At 42.1% G+C, this 22,862-nt stretch overlaps 1 protein-coding gene across 1 annotated transcript in view; it reads left to right on the forward strand.

Moving 5' to 3' along the window:
- The first annotated feature begins 3,897 nt into the window (after window positions 1–3,897).
- The window catches only part of grik1a (glutamate receptor, ionotropic, kainate 1a), a 101,030-nt gene continuing 82,065 nt past the window's right edge, over window positions 3,898–22,862 (forward strand). The window contains exon 1 of the mRNA XM_055936809.1: window positions 3,898–4,375. Within this exon, the coding sequence (XP_055792784.1) occupies window positions 4,261–4,375 (115 nt within the window). The 5' untranslated portion in view covers window positions 3,898–4,260. The remainder of the gene's footprint in view (window positions 4,376–22,862) is intronic.

Here is a 22,862-nt window from a genome sequence, read left to right on the forward strand (position 1 = left end):
AATGTTTCAGTAGGACTACTCCCTCTATTCAATGTTTCAGTAGGACTACTCCCTGTTATCAATGTTTCAGCAGGACTACTCCCTCTATTCAATGTTTCAGTAGGACTACTCCCTGTTATCAATGTCTCAGTAGGACTACTCCCTGTTATCAATGTTTCAGCAGGACTACTCCCTGTTATCAATGTTTCAGTAGGGCTACTCCCTGTTATCAATGTTTTAGCAGGACTACTCCCTGTTATCAATGTTTCAGCAGGACTACTCCCTGTTATCAATGTTTCTGTAGGACTACTCCCTGTTATCAATGTTTCAGTAGGACTACTCCCTCTATTCAATGTTTCAGTAGGACTACTCCCTCTATTCAATGTTTCAGCAGGACTACTCCCTGTTATCAATGTTTCAGTAGGACTACTCCCTGTTATCAATGTTTCAACAGGACTACTCCCGTTTATCAATGTTTCTGTTGGACTACTCCCTGTTATCAATGTATCAGTAGGACTACTCCCTGTTATCAATGTTTCTGTAGGACTACTCCCTGTTATCAATGTTTCAGTAGGACTACTCCCTGTTATCAATGTTTCAGTAGGACTACTCCCTGTTATCAATGTTTCAGCAGGCTACTCCCTGTTATCAATGTTTCAGCAGGACTACTCCCTCTATTCAATGTTTCAGTAGGACTACTCCCTGTTATCAATGTTTCAGCAGGACTACTCCCTCTATTCAATGTTTCAGTAGGACTACTCCCTGTTATCAATGTTTCAGCAGGACTACTCCCTCTATTCAATGTTTCAGTAGGACTACTCCCTGTTATCAATGTTTCAGTAGGACTACTTCCCGTTATCAATGTTTCAGTAGGACTACTCCCTGATCCCAATGTTTCAGCAGGACTACTCCCTGTTATCCATGTTTCAGTAGGCCTACTCTCTCTATTCAATGTTTCAGTAGGACTACTCCCTGTTATCAATGTTTCAGCAGGACTACTCCCTCTTATCAATGTTTCAGCAGGACTACTCCCTGATCTCAATGTTTCAACAGGACTACTCCCTCTATTCAATGTTTCAGCAGGACTACTCCCTGTTATCAATGTTTCAGAAGGACTACTCCCTGTTATCAATGTTCCAGTAGGACTACTCCCTCTATTCAATGTTTCAGTAGGACTACTCCCTCTATTCAATGTTTCAGCAGGACTTTTCCCTCTATTCAATGTTTCAGTAGGACTACTCCATGTTATCAATGTTTCAGTAGGACTACTCCCCGTTATCAATGTCTCAGTAGGACTACTCCCCGTTATCAATGTTTCAGCAGGACTACTCCCCGTTATCAATGTTTCAGCAGGACTACTCCCTCTATTCAATGTTTCAGAAGGACTACTCCCCGTTATCAATGTTTCAGCAGGACTACTCCCTGTTATCAATGTTCCAGTAGGACTACTTCCTCTATTCAATGTTTCAGTAGGACTACTGCCACATATCAATGTTTCAGCAGGACTACTCCCTGTTATCAATGTTTCAGCAGGACTACTTGATAAGAGGGAGTAGTCCTACTGATACATTGATAAGAGGGAGCAATGCACGTTCATTTTGATTCTGGTGAGGAGCAACGCATGATCCTTTAGTTCGACACACACAACAACAACAAAAATCTACAAAATTCCACCTTTCGTTCCACCTCACAGTTTCCACAGCACCCAACACTTTCTTTTGGCAACATCAAATGAATCTCTCAGGTATATCTTCTTATCCTCAAACTGCACACCCTACTACAAACTGTGAAGTATTTGTGCAGTAGGCTTACAAGACTGTTTTTGGGGGAAACGTGTCATTCAGTACAACCCGTTCCGCAACGTATCAAACGTTCAAGCGACCTGAACGCACCTCTTCATAAGACGCTCATCTTTGCTAGCGCCGTCATATTCAAACTTGGTATCCGCTTCCACCATTCCTTCCCCCACGCCATCGAAGTCACGCCTGCCATGCAGAAAGCTCCTAGGATGGTTCTAATGATAAACGTATCCTCTACGGGATCGGTGGGGCTGCATAAGTGTTGCTCTCCACTTTCTGGAGGATCGAGTTTTGAAATCAGTGGAATTAGAGTATGATAGCTAACGAGAAAACACCGGTCTCCGGATTACATCTTCAAACTAAGGGCAACCGTGGCACGGCATTCCTGACAGGGAGACGTGTCCATCATGATGATGATGTATACAGGTAAGATAGTCTAGCGTTAGCTAGCTACATTTTCATGTATTACAGGTTTTCTAATTTTGACAGGAAGTGGTTTAATTTCAAGCTAAAGTGTACTGTTAGCTAGCTAGCTAACGTTAGCAGGCTGGCTCCCTAGCTGATGTTATCATTCATTCCCCAGGGCCATTTTCTGTTCTAGTCAGAGCATAATGTTAGCTAGCTAAGGTTAGCAGGCTGGCTCCCTAGCTGATGTTGTCATTCGTTTCCCAGGGCCGTTTGCTGTTCTAGTTAGCTAGCATTGAACCTGGTTGGTTAGCCCCCACTACTGTGGCATTGTTGGCACTGTTCATTGTTGTTTAACTAGCTAATGTTAGCTGGCTGGCTCGTTAGCGAACGTTATGTGAACTTACACTTTGTTTACGTAGTTTTATCCAATGTCAAAAACACCATTTCAAATTTTGCTACATAAGATCGAGTCCAGGTGATGAGTCACATATGTGATATTGGCAGAAAGCTTAAATTATTGTTAATCTAATTGCACTGTCCAATTTACAGTAGCTATTACATTGAAAAAAGACCATGCTACTGTTTGAGGAGAATGCTCAATTATGAACTTAAAAATGTATTAATAAACCAATTAGGCACATTTGGGCAGTCTTGACACAATTTTTTTTTACAGAAATGCAATGGTTCATTTGATCAGTCTACAACTTTGCACGTACACTGCTGCCATCTAGTGGGCAACATCTAAATTGGGGCCTGCTCTGGAATAATACATTATGGCCTTTCTCTTGCATTTCAAAGATGATGGTACAAAAAATACATATGTTTTTTCTCTGTATTATCTTTAACCACATCTAATGTGTTATATTCTCCTACATTAATTTCACATTTCCACAAACTTCAAAGTGTTTCCTTTGAAATGATATCATGAATATGCACAACCTTGCTTCAGGTCCTGAGCTACAAGCAGTTAGATTTGGGTATGTCATTTTAGGTGAAAATTGAAATGGGCGGATCCTTAAAGAAGGCCCAGTCTAGTCAAAAAGGTGATTTCCCGTGTTTTATATATATATTTCCACACTATGAGGTTGGAATAAAACAATGCAATTGTGATAATGCCCTTTTAGTGTAAGAGCTGTTTGAAAATACCAACATTTCAGCCTGTTTCGGTGGGATGGAGTTTTGGCCTGCCTGGTGACATCACCAGGTAAATTAGTTAATACACCAATAAGAAAAAGAGTTCAAACCTCTCTGCCAATAACAGCTAGTTCCGTTTTCCCCTCCCCACTCAGACCACTCCCAGAGGGAGTTGCTCTTTGCTAACAAGTCATTTGTGGGTTTTATTATATATTTTTTTACAATTTTAATTTAAAAACAATCACAGTAAGGTACAGTACTTAATTATTACCGAGAAATTATTTGATATTGAGATAAAAATGTTTGCGTTGGAAATTTTATATGCTGACTGTTTAATCACTGGGGTTGCCTGGGGTTTAACCTTTATGTAAAGCTTTTTCATCAAACTGTCCTCATCCTCAAACAATTGCTTTCATGTTTGGTGAAGGGAGAGAGAGAGATTACATTTTACCAATTACATTTTGGATGGCAAAGTAAACGCTCAGTTTGGAATAATGGAATAACCACGTGAACGTAAATTGATTTGAGATGTGCGTAGCTGAGTTGAGCAAGCGAGAGAGGGTCGTCACTAGTTACCACAGCCATAAAGTCATAATCCGCGCCCATTTCTACAATTTATCTTCTTCAAATGTGGTTTTAAATCTAACCACACTGCAAACCTTATGCCTAACACTAAATGAGGACCAAAAAGCTTATGTTTTTTTTCCATACATTTTTACGAAATAGCCCATTTTGACTTTGTAGCTGTGGTAACTAGTGGAAACCGAGTGCGCAAACAAACGAAAAGAGAGAGAGAGAGAGAGAGAGAGGAACCATAGTTGGGGGAGCATCTATTTATCCTCCGAGGAATGTCTGAAATCTTCGAGGCGATGGGGACTGTTCTCCGGATTATTCTCTGCATGGATCATACTACGGGTTATTTCACTCTGTCGGTATCGGTATGATGAATGTAAAGTTGGATTACGGAAGTATGGAGAGGAGGAAGAGCCTGTTTACCTGGCTGGTACTCTTCACGATGCAGTTCAGCCGGAGTTCACAGCAAGTACTCAGAATAGGTAAATGAAATGAGCGGCATAGCCTAATACTAATAGTATATATAATATTGGTTTAATATACCTAATTTTAACTATCTGTAATAGTAGTATCTATTGTCTAAAGTGGTATCTGTCCACTAGCCTAGTATCTACTTCTATGGTTGGCATAGTCCACTGGTCACCAACCTTTTCTGACTGAACCAAGATCACTTTCTGAGTCCAAATACAAGGCGAGATCTACCGCTCAGATGTTTCTCTAACGTGACTTTAAAACGTAAGCCTATGCAACATAACCCAATTAATAACCGTTCTGTAGTAAGGAGGTTTGTGCAGTAGGCTATAGTCCCAATACATTTTCACTGCATATCACTGCATATATGCTATGCCTGAATTGCCAATGTTGTTCTTCTCAGACCATTTTGAAATATATATATATATAAAAATACAGTGCATTCAGAAAGTATTCAGACCCCTTGACTTTTTACATGATTATATTCTAAAATGGATTTAAAAAAATAACAAAGTCTCATCAATCTACACGTGATACCTCATAATGACAAAGCAAAAACAGGTTTTGAGAAATTGTTGCTAATTTATACAATATTTAACTGAAATAGCACATTTACAGAAGTATTCGGACCCTTTCCTCAGTACTTTGTTGAAGCACCTTTGGCAGCGATTACATCCTCGAGTCTTCTTGGGTATGACGTTACAAGCTTGGCACACCTGTATTTGAGGAGTTTCTCCCATTCTTCTCTGCAGATCCTCTCAAGCTCTGTCAGGTTGGATGGGGAACTTCGCTGCAGAGCTTTTTCAGGTCTTTCCAGAGATGTTCGATCGGGTTCAAGTCCGGGCTCTGGCTGGGCCAATCAAGGACATTCAGAGACTTGTCCCGAAGCCACTCCTGTGTTGTCTTTGCTGTGTGCTTAGGGTTGTTGTCCTGTTGGAAGGTGAACCTTCGTCCCAGTCTGAGGTCGAGAGCGCTCTAGAGCAGGTTTTCATCAAGAATATCTCCGTACTTTTCTCTGTTCATTTTCCCTCGATTCTGACTAGTCTCCCAGTCCCTGCCGCTGAAAATCATCCCCACAGCATGATGCTGCCACCACCATGCTTCACTATAGGGATGGTGCCAGGTTTCCTCCAGAGTTGACGCTTGGCATTCAGGCCAAAGAGTTCAATCTTGGTTTCATCAGACCAGAGATTCTTGTTTCTCATGGTCTGAGTCCTTTAGGTGCCTTTTGGCAAACTCCAAGTGGGCTGTCATGTGCCTTTTACTGAGGAGTTGCTTCCTTCTGGCCACTCTACCATAAAGGCCTGATTGGTGGAGTGCTGCAGAGATGGTTGTCCTTCTGGAAGGTTCTCCCATCTCCACAGAGATGACCATTGGGTTCTTGGTCACCTCCCTGACCATGGCCCTTCTCCCGATTGCTTAGTTTTGCCGGTCGGTCAGCTCTAGGAAGAGTCCTGGTGGTTCCAAATTTCTTCCATTTAAGAATGATGGAGGCCCCTGTGTTCTTGGGGACCTTCAATTCTGCAGAAATATTTTGGTACCCTTCCCCAGATCTGTGCCTCGACACAATCCTGTCTCAGAGCTCTAAGGACAATTCCTTCGACCTCATGGCTTTGATTTTGCTCTGACATGCACTGTCAACTGTGGGACCTAATATAGGCAGGTGTTTCCAAATCATGTCCAATCAATTGAATTTACCACAGATGGACTCCAATCAAGTTGTAGAAACATCTCAAGGATGATCAATGGAAACAGGATGCACCTGAGCTCAATGTAGAGTCTCATAGCAAAGGGTCTGAATACCTAGGTAAATAAGGTATTTCAGTTTTTTAAATTTTTTATACATTTTGTAACATTTCTAAACTTGTTTATGCTTTGTAATTATGGGGTATTGTGATGTCATTATGGGGTATTGGGATGTCATTATGGGGTATTGTGTATAGATTGATAAGGATTTTAAAAAAAATACATTTTAGAATAAGGCTTTCACGTAACTAAATGTGGAAAAAGTCAAGAGGTCTGAATACTTTCCCGAATACGTTATGTGCAGAGCCTTCAGAAAGCAGAAAGCACCCTTGACTTATCCCACATTTTGTTGTGTTACAGCCTGAATTCAAAATGGATGAAAAATATGTATTCTTACCCATCTACACACAATACCCCATAATGACATCACAATACCCCATAATGACATCACAATACCCCATAATGACATCACAATACCCCATAATGCCAATTGTATAGATAGATGAGGATTTTTTTATTTTATTTAATCAATTTTAAAATAAAATTCCACAAAATGTGGAATTAGTAAAGGGATCTGAATACTTTCCGACTGTATTTGGTTGATTTTGCAAATACGGGCACTTTTGCATGTTAAATGTTTTCGAAAAAGAAAAATCATTTTCAAGAGGTTTCAATCTGAATATTTTCTTCACTCTTTTTTATTTATTTATTTATTTAACCTTTATTTAACCAGGTAGGCAAATTGAGAACACGTTCTCATTTACAATTGCGACCTGGCCAAGATAAAGCAAAGCAGTTCGACACATACAACAACACATAGTTACACATGGAGTAAAAACAAACATATAGTCAATAATACAGTGAAAAAAAATAAGTCTATATACAATGTGAGCAAGTGAGGTGAGATAAGGGAGGTGAAGGCAAACAGATATATGTATAAATGAATAAAAATATAAAAAGGCCATGGAGGCGAAGTGAGTACAACACAGCAAGTAAAATAAAAACAAAAAAAAACACTGGAATGGTTGGTTTGCATTGGAAGAAAGTGCAAAGTAGAGACAGAAATAATGGGGTGCAAAGGAGCAAAATAAATTAATAAATAAATACAGTAGGTAAAGAGGTAGTTGTTTGGGCTAAATTGTAGATGGGTTATGTACAGGTGCAGTAATCTATGAGCTGCTCTGACAGCTGGTGCTTAAAGCTAGTGAGGGAGATAGGTGTTTCCAGTTTCAGAGATTTTTGTAGTTCGTTCCAGTCATTGGCAGCAGAGAACTGGAAGGAGAGGCGTCCAAAGGAAGAATTGGTTTTGGGGGTGACTAGAGAGATATACCTGCTGGAGCGCGTGCTACAGGTAGGTGCTGCTATGGTGACCAGCGAGCTGAGATAAGGGGGGACTTTACCTAGCAGGGTCTTGTAGATGACCTGGAACCAGTGGGTTTGGCGACGAGTATGAAGCGAGGGCCAGCCAACGAGAGTGTACAGGTCGCAGTGGTGGGTAGTATATGGGGCTTTGGTGACAAAACGGATGGCACTGTGATAGACTGCATCCAATTTATTGAGTAGGGTTTTGGAGGCTATTTTGTAAATGACATCACCGAAGTGGAGGATTGGTAGGATGGTCAGTTTTACAAGGGTATGTTTGGCAGCATGAGTAAAGGATGCTTTGTTGCGGAATAGGAAGCTAATTCTAGATTTGACTTTGGATTGGAGATGTTTGATGTGGGTCTGGAAGGAGAGTTTACAGTCTAACCAGACACCTAGGTATTTGTAGTTGTCCACATATTCTAAGTCAGAGCCGTCCAAAGTAGTGATGTTGGACAGGCGGGCAGGAGCAGGCAGCGATCGGTTGAAGAGCATGCATTTGGTTTTACTTGTATTTAAGAGCAGTTGGAGGCCACGGAAGGAGAGTTGTATGGCATTGAAGCTCGCCTGGAGGGTTGTTAACACAGTGTCAAAAGAAGGGCCAGAAGTATACAGAATAGTGTCGTCTGCGTAGAGGTGGATCAGAGAATCACCAGCAGCAAGAGCGACATCATTGATGTAAACAGAGAAGAGAGTCGGTCCAAGAATTGAACCCTGTGGCACCCCCATAGAGACTGCCAGAGGCCCGGACAACAGACCCTCCGATTTGACACACTGAACTCTATCAGAGAAGTAGTTGGTGAACCAGGCGAGGCAATCATTAGAAAAACCAAGGCTGTCGAGTCTGCCAATGAGGATGTGGTGATTGACAGAGTCAAAAGCCTTGGCCAGGTCAATGAATACGGCTGCACAGTATTGTTTCCTATCGATGGCGGTTACGATATCGTTTATGACCTTGAGCGTGGCTGAGGTGCACCCACTCTTGTCTGGAAACAAGATTTAATAGTGGCTGAGACCAAACTATTTAAGAATATAAAGATTTTTATCGGTTTCCCCAAATACCTGAGGGGGAATGTCCTTACCACCATGTCATAAAATGGGATAATTTTAGTTGATAAAGAAATTAAAGAAATTGTGCCTAAGATTATTTTATATAACATTTCACATTCATTTTTTTTTTTAAGTTTTCTTAGTTATATGTATTCATCATTTTCTAAATGTCCATATATGCCTTGATGATAATCAGAAACATGTATTTACCACATCAAAATCTTAATTCCTAAAATAATGTAAAATATTACCTTAAGAACAAGCATATCAGGTTCACATATGGAGAAAACAATCATCAATATCAATTGTAATTTAATACACCTGTTGCCTGAAAATATGTACCGTGATGGTAATAACTTAGTGTTGTGGTAATGACAATGACAGAGTGTGGTGGAAATGAAATAAAATGAGATTAGATGAGACTAGATAAGGATGAGACTAGATAAGGATGAGACTAGATGAGACGAGATAAGGATGGGACTAGATAAGGATGGGACTAGATAAGGATGAGACTAGATAAGGATTGGACTAGATAAGGATGAGATTAGATGAGACTAGATGAGACTAGATAAGGATGGGACTAGATGAGTAGATGAGACGAGATGAGGATGGGACTAGATGAGACTAGACGAGATAAAACAACTGATGAAAAATACCATTAAACATTTGAATGCCACAGTTGTACATGTGTAATTCGATTGAAGATATAGAACAAATCATTTGTTCCAATCCATCCCAACGGTGTTTGATGGGGTTGAGGTAAGGACTCTGTATGGACCTCACTTTGTGCACGGGGGCATTGTTATGCTGAAACAGGAAAGGGCCTTCCCCAAACTGTTGCCACAAAGTTGGAAGCACATAATCATCTAGAATGTCATTGTATGTTGTAGCATTAAGATTTCCCTTCACTGGAACTAAGGGGCCCGAACCATGAAAAACAGCCCCAGACCATTATTCCTCCTCCACCAAACTTTACAGTTGGCACTATGCATTGGGGCAGGTAGCGTTCTCATGGCATCCACCAAACCCAGACTAGTCCATCGGACTACCAGATGGTGAAGTGTGATTCATCACTCCAGAGAACGCATTTCCAGCGAGCTTTAGACCACTCCAGCCGACCCTTGGCATGGAGCATGGTGATCTTAGGCTTGTGTGTGGCTGTTCGTCCATGGAAACACATTTCATGAAGCTCCCGAACGAACCCGTATTTTACTGACGTTGCTTCCAAAGGCAGTTTGGAACTCGGTAGTGAGTGTTGCAACTCGAGGACAGACAATTTGTACGCGCTACAGCACTCGGCGGTCCCGTTCTGTGAGCTTGTGTGGCCTACCACTTTGCTGGCTGAGCCATTGTTGCTCCTAGACGTTTCCACTTCACAATAACAGCACTTACAGTTGACAGCTCTAGCAGGGCAGACATTTTACCAACTGACTTGCTGGAAAAGGGGCATCATCTGAGGGTGCCACGTTGAACGTCACTGAGCTATTCAGTACGGGCCATTCTACTACCAATGTTTGTCTATGGAGACGTCAACAGTGAAGAGGCGACTCCTGGATGCTGGCCTTCTAGGCAGAGTTGCAAAGAAAAAGCCATATCTCCGACTGGCCAATGAGAAGTTTAAGATGGGCAAAAGAACACAGACACTGGCAGAGGAACTTTGCCTAGAAGGCCAGCATCACGGCGTCGCCTCTTCACTGTTGACGTTGAGACTGGTGTTTTGCGGGTACTATTTAATGAAGCTGCCAGTTGAGGACTTGTGGGGCATCTGTTTCTCAAACTAGACACTCTAATGTACTTGTCCTCTTGCTCAGTTGTGCACCGGAGTCTCCCACTCGTCTTTCTATTCTGGTTAGAGCCAGTTTGCGCTGTTCTGTGAAGGGAGTAGTACACAGCGTTGTACGAGATCTTCAGTTTCTTGGCAATTTCTCGCATGGAATAGCCTTAATTTCTCAGAAAAAGAATAGACTGACGAGTTTCAGAAGAAAGTTCTTTGTTTCTGGCCATTTTGAGCCTGTAATCGAACCCATAAATGCTGATGCTCCGAATACTCAACTAGTCTAAAGAAGGCCAGTTTTATTGCTTCTTTAATCAGAACAACAGTTTTCAGCTGTGCTAACATAGTTGCAAAAGCGTTTTCTAATCATCAATTAGCCTTTTAAAATGATAAACTTGGATTAACTAACACAACGTGTCATTGGAACACAGGAGTGATGGTTGCTGATAATGGGTCTCTGTAGATATTCCATACAAAAATCAGCCGTTTCCAGCTACAATAGTCATTTACAACATTAACAATGTCTACACTGTATTTCTGATCAATTTTATGTTATTTTAATGGACAAAAAACAATGTTTTTCTTTCAAAAACAAGGACATTTATAAGTGATCCCAAACTTTTTTAACGGTAGTGTGTCATATATAGATAGTACCAGTCAAAAGTCTGGCCTCGGCTACTGTATGGGTTTTCTACAACTTGAATGTATTGCTAACCTTCTGGAAACGTTTGTATGTTTGTGAAACTCAAACAAACTGTAGAATGGGGTGGAGGGAGAGAGAGCTTTGTGGATACAGTTACCTGCGGATGGATATTAGATAGAGAAAACCCTCAATGAAGGAATGAATGTTCTTGTTTATAGAGAAATGTCTTCATAATCTGCACATACAGAAGGCTTGGGTGTTTTTTAGGGTCATTTGTGGAAAGATCCAATAACCTTTGACCCCAATAACAATAGGTCGTGATAATATTATCTCAGCTTGAATATTACGGTCTGATCTTCTTTTACGTAAGTCCACCCTAAGGAATAAGGGACGCAGCCTCTATCCTTCATGGAGGATTGACCGTTTGGTGGGTGATTCTGCTCTTTTACATCACACATCTCTGCCAAATGGCGCCTAGTTTTGGCTCCTGACCTTCAACGGTAACGTTTCTTCACGGTGAGTTAACAGGTAGCCTAGACTGCGGGATCCGGTTGGCCCCTGCTATGCCGATTGTTCTCCTGCATCTGTCTGTTGCCCTCCTGTCTGTGGGCACGCGCCTCCGGTTGGCTAAATCACATGGGAGGTTTTTAATGATCGCCTTCCCGTTAAGCTTCTTTACAACGAAAGGCCTGATTAGACTCTCCTCCACTCATCACTAGAAGAAAGAGAGATCGGACTGAAAGCCAGAAACAGAAATCCTTGCCTTGTACGTTTCTATAGGCTATTTAGGCTATTCAGCCTATTTTGCATTGATAAACAAATATAATCTCTGGCACTGTTCAAACAGTAAACCAAACAACAAGATTCTCCCTGAAAATACATTTTGTTTAGCAGTAATAACTAGTGATTACAGGCTGTTGTTAAATGGTAGAACCTACTGTAGTAACTAGTGATTACAGGCTGTTGTGAAATGCTTGAACCTACTGTAATAACTAGTGATTACAGGCTGTTGTGAAATGCTTGAACCTACTGTAGCCAGCTAGTTAGCCGTGTGCTTTTTTTTCATTCGTGACCAAAACATGTTCTATTTTTCAGTAGATATGGGAATGAATACACGGAGCAGGATATCAAACTGGGAGGATGTTTTAGGTTACACCGGCAAGTATAACAATATATTTTTCTTATAAATCAGATTATTTATGCAGGAAGCTAAAAAGGCTAGCTAGCTATGTTTTTATCCAGGCTAAAGCCAGCTAGCCAGGCTGCCAGCTAGCTACTACTAGCAAGGGAAGGCAACTCTTACTTATTTTCACAAAATGAAAAGACAAAAAAAAAAATAATAATAACTTTGCTATCGCCCCCTTGTGAATGGGAGTGGGACCGGCAAGAATATCAAGTCCCCTATTCCAAAACTCCCAGTCCGCCCACGTGCATGCAACGAAGTTAAGCTTGTAGTAACCTTTTACGCATGCAGCCAAAAGTCGTTAATTCTTACCGCACGCACACACAGACACACACACACACACAGTTAATTTGTTTTGAATGTGCATTAATCCAGGGGGCGCAACTTTGGTTTAAGGTGAAGGGGGGGGGGGGCATCATTTTTTATATATTTTTTATCTGGTCGGATAAATCTTCCAAATAGCCTACCCGACCGCTCGGAGGCGTCTGCATGGTCCTAGAGCACATCGTTGCCTTGTTTTGTATCATATTCCAATTATGAAACTAGTGGGGGGGGGGGGGGGGGGACATGTCCCCCATCCCCAGTGACAGTTACGCACCTGCTAATCTATTTAACAAGCTGAAACATATTGATGTAGTGTATAGGCTATTATAAGATTGACTCTCTTTTTTTTCTCTCTCTGTCTCCTGTCTCCTGTCTCCTGTCTCCTATCTCCTGTCTCCTATCTCCTGTCTCCTGTCTCCTGTCTCCTATCTCCTGTCTCCTGTCTCCTATCTCCTTCAAGTTATTGATAAGAGATCACTCGTTTTCATAGACATTAGATAGTACAGAAGGTTCTATGTAAAGAACACACACACATACGGCTAATAGATTATTGATTGCTCCTCGTTATTTTATTTTTTTAAAGCAAAACTACTGCACACACACACACACACATCAGTGTGCTATGACACCACTTTATCAATCAGTGAGAGAGATGGGTAATTATCACACATAACACTCCTGTCGTAGCCAGGTGTTAAAACTCCTGTCATAGCCAGCCTATGGAGAGGTGCTAAAACACATTCTGCCCTAGATTAGAATAGATTCCCAATGCAGGGATGACACTAGGAGATGAAGATTAGTGTCTATTTAAAAGTAGAGACTCAGAGCTAGAAAATGGTATGTTATACACTACAGTTGAGGAACAATGGGAAAGTCAATACTGCTTTGAAAGTTGATGAACTTGTAACTCCACTGTTGAGAAAATGACCCTTGAATGTTCTGGTACACCTACTGGAGAGCTCTTCTTTGTCTCCACCTATTCAGCATCGTTCACACCCTCTTAAGCCTTAGCCCCACCCATCTATTTAAGGATTCACATGTGAGGCCATGTGCTAAACAGAGTGAGTACGGTAGTGTATTAAACAACCAAAGATTTCAAGACTAAAAGTGGTGAAAGTAGTAGCCCACAATAAGGAAAAACTCCAGGTAAAAAATACACTTAATCTAGTCCTTGGCCTACATCCTAATCTGACTTTGGTGTAGATCATATTGTTCTTCACATTACTGTCTCTGGTAAACACACACTATATAAAATAAAATACAAGTTTATTTGTCACATGCACAGGATACTAGCAATATCAAAAATAAAAAAGATGTGGCTGGGGAGGGGTTAGAGCGTTTCTTTCACATGATCCCTCAATTTAGACAAGTGTGCAAGAATCATCTAGTAATTATACAACATTAATCTGGACACTTTCTAATTTATTTATCTAGGCAAGTCAGTCTAATCCAGACAACGCTGGGCCAATTGTGCACCACCCAATCACAGCCAGATGTGATGCAGCCTGGCTTTGAACCAGGGACTGCAGTGTTCCTGGTTCTTGCCTTAGACCGCTGCGCCACTCGGGAGCCCACATATGGTGGATGGGTCACAAGTGGACGGGTCACTATTGTCTAGACATGTACACATGTTCATGAAATACAACAGATGGCCGTAATCACCCCCAGACACACCTGGCTAACTAATCCAGAGACAGGTGTTTTATACAACAGCCTTCTGTGTCTTCTCTTTTCAACTCCCTCTGCATATTTGCAATCAAACGGCAGAATTTTCTCCATCTCCTTAGCTCTCATACTCTGCTTCCAACAGGCTTCCACCACTGGCTTAAAAATTCTGTCAACTTCTTTCGTGACAACAACACTGTTGATTGCCGTTTCTTCGCCATTACTGTCTTCAGAAGACTCAACAATGGCTGGTTCAATTCAAATGTTTTTACCTAAATCAGGGATTTCCTCATCGTCTGATACATTTTTTCAGCATGGCATGATCGCCCTCCAGAAACACTTTTGCAGTTCTTCATGATACACTGTATATACAAAGTATGTGGACACCCCTTAAAATGAGTGGATTTGGTTATTTCGGCCACACCAGTTGCTGACAGGTGTATAAAAACGAGGACACCGCCATGCAATCTCCATAGACAAACATTGGCAGTAGAATGGCCTTACTGAAGGCCCTGCTAGAGCTGCCCCGGTCAACTGTAAGTGCTGTTATTGTGAGGTGGAAACGTCTAGGAGTAGGAACGGCTCAGCGTCTAAGTGGTAGGACATACGAGCTCACAGAACGTTACGGCCACATGCTGAAGCGTGTAGCACGTAAAAATCGTCTGTTCTCGGTTGCAACACACACTATCGAGTTCCAAACTGTCTCTGGAAGCAACGTCAGCATAATAACTGTTTGTCGGGAGCTTCATGAAATGGGTTTCCATGGCCGAGCAGCCTCACACAAGCCTAAGATCACCATGTGCAATGCCAAGCGTGGGCTGGAGTGGTGTCAAGCTTGCTCCCATTGGACTCTGGAGCAGTGGAAACACATTCTCTGGAGTGATGAATCACGCTTCACCATCTGGCAGTCTGACGGACTAATCTGGGTTTGGCAAATGGCAAGTACAAGTGGCAAGTCTAAATGTGCAGTGAAGGCAAATTTAAAGTGCAAGGAGGCATGCAACTGAAATGCAGGGATAGCAGCAATGAGGTTACCGAGGTAGACATGTACAACTGAATAATGTCCTTAATCAGGCTTTGCGAAGCCAAAGTCCAGTAGTACCATGAAGAGTGCAAAGAGAGTAGTGCAACAAGGTCCCTGAGAGACAGTACTAAGATGTGGGCAGGTGAATATGGCTAGTGCCGTGTCACAGAGTTCACCAGGGTTACAGTAGCTGGAAAGAAACTGTTCTTGAGCATGCTAGTGTGGGAACATAGAGACCTGTACCGCCTGCCTGATGGTAGGAGGGCAAACCGTTTGTGGCATGGATGCGAAGGGAACCTGATGATGCCGCTTGCGCTGGAGGTCTACGACGGCAGGGAGTTGCGCACCAGTGATGTGCTGGGCGGTTTTCACCACCCGTTGCAGGGCCTTCCGGTCGGCCAAAGAGCATCCGCCAAACCACACTGGCGCAGTTAGTCAGAATGCTCTTGACCGTGCAGCGGTAAAAGTTCACCAGGATCTTGGGAGACAGGCGGGCCTTCTTCAACCTCCTCAAAAAAGTACAGGCACTGCTGCGCCTTTTTGACCAGGGTTGAGGTGTTGAGGGTCCAGGAGAGGTCCTCGGAGATGTAGGCACCCAGGAATTTGAAGCTGGGCAAACACTCCTCCTCTGTGCCATCAATGAGAACTGGGGGCGTAAGCTGCAGCTTTTAGACTTCCTGTAATCCACAATGAGCTCCTTGGTTTTCTTTGCATTGAGGACCAGGTTGTTGTCAGCGCACCATGCAGCCAGGTGCTTGGCCTCCTCCCTGTAGGCTGACTCGTCATTGTCACTGATCAGGCCTACCACAGCGGTGTCGTCTGCGAACTTGATGATGGTGTTGGAACCGTGTACATGAACTCAGTTGTAGGTGAAGAGGGAGTACAGGAGGGGGCTCAGCATGCAACCCTGTGGCACACCGGTGTTCAGAGTTGAGGAGGTGAAGATGGAGTACGGGAGGGGGCTCAACACGCAGCCCTGTGGAACACTGGTGTTCAGAGTTGAGGAGGTGAAGAGGGAGTACGGGAGGGGGCTCAACACGCAGCCCTGTGGAACACCGGTGTTCAGAGTTGAGGAGGTGAAGTTGTCTAAACCTGACAGACTGGGGTCTGTTGGAGAGGAAGTCCTAAGTCCAGTTACAGAGCGAGGGTCTGATCCCTAGGTCATGGAGTTTGGTGACCAGTCTAGAGGGAATGACCGTATTGAATGCTGAGCTAAAATCTATGAACAGCATTCTCACGTAGGTGTTGGGTTTGTTCAGGTGGGTCAGGGCAGAGTGTAAAGCTGTGGAGATGGCGTCCTCTGTAGACCTGTTCGTTCGGTAGGCAAACTGGTGGGGATCCAGTGTTGGAGGGAGGCAGGACTTAAGGTAGGCCAAAACCAGTCTTTGGAAACACTTCCTGATCGTGGGGGGGTGAGCGCAACAGGTCGGAAGTCATTCAGGCTTGATGCGGTCTTAAAGCACTAACCGGTCATGTTGTGCGGTCATAATACGGTCATACACAACAACCCTAGGAGGGACTTCCAATTCCATTGGCTGATCCCTCCCGATGACCCTGTTGGAGTCATGTCCAACCGGGTCATCAGGAGGGATCAGCCAATCGTGAAGAAGATAATTGACTACTTCAGAATGGAGATGGCCTCAATGCCCAAGTGCTCAGAGGCCATAATTGAATGGATAGAAGATTGCGACCTCTTTCCACCTCTGTGGAGAAAGAAGATCTCCCAAAAGTGTGCACTTGTTCACTTCCATTGATTTAAAAGGAAATCACTGGTTTAAGAAATGGTGGAAACTCCCTCAAACCCATGCATCCACCAATCCAGTGCTTTTAGGTTGGTGTACACTTCAGGGATTATTGGGATGCACCCAATGAGTAGATTAGAACAGAATGAGAGGGTTAAGAGGTGATTGTTGATTGAATGAGACGGGTAATAGGTGCCTCTGAAATTGAATCCATTTCACAGTGAATAAATGGGTGATTCTCCCCAGACACAGATGGAGACTTGTTTGGGAGTATGTAGAGACCGAGCGGGGTTAATAGATGTCACCAAGTTTCAGAAGTACGCTCCTGTTGAGAGTGAATCACAGTGTAAAATCATTTTCACCTCTGAGACTGAATGGCGTATGATTCTGGAACATTCTAGAATGTTCGTCAATCAGACTGTTCTAGAATTTTCTACTATCAGACTATTCTAGAACAGCTATTGAGGAACGTTTCTAGAAGAGTCTTAGGAACATTCTACAACAGTGTGATTGGGGAGCATTCTAGAACACTGAGTAACATTCTAGAACACTGAGGAACATTCCAGAACAGTCAGATATCCTGATGCCTAGTCACTTTACCCTGCCTTCATGTACATATCTACCTCAAATACCTTACTATTATCTATCCTGATGCCTAGTCACTTTACCCTGCCTTCATGTACATATCTACCTCAAATACCTTATTATCTATCCTGATGCCTAGTCACTTTACCCTGCCTTCATGTACATATCTACCTCAAATACCTTATTATTATCTATCCTGATGTCTAGTCACTTTACCCTGCCTTCATGTATATATCTACCTCAAATACCTTATTATTATCTATCCTGATGCCTAGTCACTTTACCCTGCCTTCATGTACATATCTACCTCTAATACCATGTACCTCTGCACATTGTTCTGGTACTCCCTTTAAACTTTTAGAGGTTAAAACCGTTAAGAGAGACAGAGACAGACAGACAGACAGACCATTAAGAGAGACTATGATAAGAGAGACTATGAAGAGAGACTATTAAGAGACCATTAAGAGAGACTATGATAGTAGATAACAGAGGATGGATCAACCACATTGTAGTTACTCCACAATACTAACATAAAAGAAGGAAGCCTGTACAGAATAAAAAATATTCCAAAACATGCCTGTTGTTTGCAACAAGGCACTAAAGTAATACTGAAAAGAAATGGCATGTTTGTCCTGAATATAAAGTGTTGCATACATACAGACAGACAGACAGACAGACAGACAGACAGACAGACAGACAGACAGACAGACAGACAGACAGACAGACAGACAGACAGACAGACAGACAGACAGACAGACAGACAGACAGACAGACAGACAGACAGACAGACAGACAGACAGACAGACAGACAGACAGACAGACAGACAGACAGACAGACAGACAGACAGACAGACAGACAGACAGACAGAGGTACATTCTACACCTGCATTGCTTTCTGTTTGGGGTTTTAGGCTGGGTTTCTGTACAGCACTTTGAGATATCAGCTGATGTACGAAGGCCTATATAAATCAATGTGATTTGATTTTTGAGGTCGATAGCAGAGTTCCCCAAAATCTGGGCCTTAAAGGGTAATCAACTAATCATCTAGCGTTGATTATTTGAATCAGCTGTGTAGTGCTAGGGAAAACCCCAAAATGTGCACCTCTTTAGGTCCTAAGGACAGAGTTTGGGAAACGCTGATATATAGAATCATGATTCCCCCCCCCCCCCTCCTCCGGATATTAAAAATAGATTTTTAAACCTAAGCACTGCTGCGTTAGAGGCTAGCATTCTATTACTGCATCTGCTGAGGGAACGGTGAGATGTGAGCGAGCAGACACAGGACCCAGAACGCGGCTATAGCAGAGGTTAGCTAACTTGTAGCAACCACAATGTCATTTATCATCCCCTATGACAATAGAGAAGCTAGCTAGCCAGCTATAGTGTATATAGTTGATTCCCGAGGCTACGTGATGCACTTTCTCCCCATTTCAGATAAAACAACAGCCTCCCTGTCATCTAATCCTCATTTAGATTCTGTCATTTTATTCCATCTTGCATTGCATTAGTGAGCTCTACCTCCATTTGCTACACGTTGATCCTCTTCGCCACTTTGATTGGCCAACAAAAACAACAAGCTACACGTGAAGGCTACCGGTTGGCTGCCGGTCTTTTTCTGGGGCGCGCACGTCATAAAAACTACATTGAAAAAGTGTGTTTTTATTAAATTAATAATTTGAAATGTCATGGTGTATCTTTGTGTGTGTAAAAAGAAAGTCTGATATTTGAATTTAGAAAAAGCCTTTTCAGTGTATGCTTATACATTTTTGTTGTGTAAAACAAGAGAGAGAGAGTGATTCAGCCAAGTACATATTACAACAATTATCGTAAAAATCCCTGTGTGTGTGTCTGATGTGGAATGGCTTTTGGAACGTTGACGTCCCCCTGTGTGTCTGTCTGGTGTGAAATGGGTTTTGGAACATTCCAAAGGGTTTGACTAGCAGATGCCAGATCTAATTTTGTTCTCTTCAGCTTCCTAAGAAAGGAGACAGACAGACAGAGAAAGAGACAGAGAGAGAAGGAGTGAAATTGATGGTCTCATGTGGGGCAAAAATCTGGTGCACTCAATTCAATTATCCTTTAGCCTGATGTTCCCTCTATCCTCTCTCTCACTCTCTCCCTCTCTCTCTCTCTCTCTCTCTCTATCTCTCTCTCTCTCTCTCTCCATTTGTATGTTCAACTGTTTCTCTTGTACAAGACAGCTGACACGTCTGTTCTTATTTTGGGGTTGAGGGATATGAAGGTCACAGGGTCTCTCCCTCCTGTCCTCCTCTCTTTCTATCTTCCTCTCTCGCTCCCCATCTCTCCCTCACTCAGTATCAGAACAAAAATATAAACACAACATGTAAAGTGCTGGTCCCATATTTTATGAGCTGAAAAAAAGATCCCAGAAATGTTCCTTATGCAAAAAAAAGCTTATTTCTCTAAATGTTTGTGCACAAATATTTTTATATCCTTGTTAGTGAGCATTTCTCCTTTTCCAAGATAATCCATCCACCTGACAAGTGTGGCATATCAAGAAGCTGATTAAACAGCATGGTCATTACACAGGTGCACCTTGTGCTGGGGACAATTAAAAGGCCACTCTAAAATCTGCAGTTTTGTCACACAACACAATGCCACAGATGTCAAAAAGTTTTGACGGAGCGTGCAATTGGCATGCTGACTACAAGAATGTCCACCAGAGCTGTTGCCCCAGATTACAGTGGGTCCGTTATGCAGCTCTCTCTCTCATAGAGAGGGGAGAGCGGGAAGTCGACTGTTTATACGGCGGTCATAAAATACGCTGCCTCTATGCTCTGTAGTGATTGAGATTGGAATATAAAATTGTGGAACACAGAGAGACACCTGGACATCAAAAGTTTGATTAAATTAAACAATATTTCTATTTTTGAGAATGTGGGAGAGGTCCGTGGACACTTTAAGGGACAGTCGTGACGAGTGTGTTTAATTTGGTGATCTCGTGAAGGACAGGAAACCCTCATGAAGGACAGGAAACCCTCATTACTGTGTCTTTGTTTTTGGACATTTAATTATGGGGTTTACATCTAAATATTTTGAAACGCATGTGATTTAAATATGAAACTATTTGTGAAAAGATGTAATGTGATGTTAACCTTCTAAATGAGAAAATATGGATTTTCATATAAAGTTAACCAAATCAGTGGCCACGCCCACGTGAGCATAGACATTATGTCGGTGTCATGGAACCGCCCTTTTCTCAGAAGTGTATAAAACCCACTCCTGATGAAATGTACATTAAGACTAGAAAATATAGAGCTGACGCTACATGTTGACATGTTTAAGAACTACCACTCTATAGGCCCAGGAGACCAGACAGTAGGTAGCGTTGGCTACACGGCTGGAAATGGTTCAACTCTGAGACTATCGATCACTACAGAATAAGACCAAATTCTATACGTATAATTACTAGTCTGCAGCTGGAAATTGCATAAGTCTAGTACGAGAATACCCGACAACCGCGGATGCATCTATTCTATACAACGACCATCTCCTTACTTCCATCTCTCCCTCCCTCCATCTCTCCCTGCCTCCATCTCTCCCTGCCTCCATCTCTCCCTGCTTCCATCTCTCCCTCCCTCCATCTCTCCCTGCCTCCATCTCTCCCTGCTTCCATCTCTCCCTCCCTCCATCTCTCCCTGCCTCCATCTCTCCCTGCTTCCATCTCTCCCTGCTTCCATCTCTCCCTGCCTCCATCTCTCCCTCCCTCCATCTCTCCCTCCCTCCATCTCTCCCTGCCTCCATCTCTCCCTCCTTCCATCTCTCCATCCCTCCATCTCTCTCATTCTCCCTAATTCCTCCCTCCATCTCATCCCTCCTTCCTTCCTCCCTCTATCTCTCCCTCTCTCCAGCTCTTCCTCCCTCATTCTCGTTGAACCTCATCCCTCCATCCATCTCTCCCTCCATATCTTCCTCCCTCCATCCCCCTCTCTCTCTCCATAGGGCCCTGGTCAAAGTAAAGTAATGCACTATATAGAGAATAGAGAAGGTGGATCAGTTTTACCGAAACATGATAGAATCAGGTTGCACTGTATTAAATCATGGTTGTTAAATGTGCTCCGATAATGTATTGTAGATCATGTATTGTAGATCATGTATTGTAGATCATGTATTGTAGATCATGTATTGCAGATCATGTATTGTAGAGAAAGTATTGTAGAGAAAGTATTGTAGAGAAAGTATTGTAGAGAAAGTATTGTAGAGAAAGTATTGTAGATAATGTATTGTAGATAATGTATTGTAGATCATGTATTGTAGATCATGTATTGTAGATCATGTATTGTAGATCATGTATTGTAGATCATGTATTGTAGATCATGTATTGTAGATCATGTATTGTAGATCATGTATTGTAGAGAAAGTATTGTAGAGAAAGTATTGTAGAGAAAGTATTGTAGAGAAAGTATTGTAGAGAAAGTATTGTAGATAAAGTATTGTAGATAAAGTATTGTAGATAAAGTATTGTAGATAAAGTATTGTAGATAAAGTATTGTAGATAAAGTATTGTAGATAAAGTATTGTAGATAAAGTATTGTAGATAAAGTATTGTAGATAAAGTATTGTAGATAATGTATTGTAGATAATGTATTGTAGATAATGTATTGTAGATAATGTATTGTAGATACTGTATTGTAGATCATGTATTGTAGATAATGTATTGTAGATAAAGTATTGTAGATCATGTATTGTAGATCATGTATTGTAGATCATGTATTGTAGATAATATATTGTAGATAATGTATTGTAGATAATGTATTGTAGATAATGTATTGTAGATAATGTATTGTAGATCAAGTATTGTAGATCATGTAGCGAAATCATTCCATTCTCAATGTACTTTTCCTCCTGTGACTGGGTCAGGTTTGCTGTTGAATCTAACCATTCATTAATAACATGGAAAAATAATCACCCATTGCACAAAGCCATGCATTTTACATAAACCAATCTGCATCCCAAAAAAGCACCCTATTCCCTAGGTAGTGCACTACATTTCCCATAGGGCTCTGGTCAGAGGTAGTGCACTACTTTTCCCATAGGGCTCTGGTTGAAGGTAGTACACTACATTTCCCATAGGGCTCTGGTCAGAGGTAGTGCACTACTTTTCCCATAGGGCTCTGGTCGAAGGTAGTGCACTACTTTTCCCATAGGGCTCTGGTCGAAGGTAGTGCACTACTTTTCCCATAGGGCTCTGGTCGAAGGTAGTGCACTACTTTTCCCATAGGGCTCTGGTCGAAGGTAGTGCACTACTTTTCCCATAGGGCTCTGGTCGAAGGTCGTGCACTATAGGGAATAATTTGGGACATAGGCATGTATTTTACATAAACCATTATTCATAAACCATAATTCATTAGATAAGGCATGTTTTGTTTCCAACTGTTT

Source organism: Salvelinus fontinalis, chromosome 10 (assembly GCF_029448725.1).
Source record: "Salvelinus fontinalis isolate EN_2023a chromosome 10, ASM2944872v1, whole genome shotgun sequence".
Taxonomy (NCBI): domain Eukaryota; kingdom Metazoa; phylum Chordata; class Actinopteri; order Salmoniformes; family Salmonidae; genus Salvelinus; species Salvelinus fontinalis.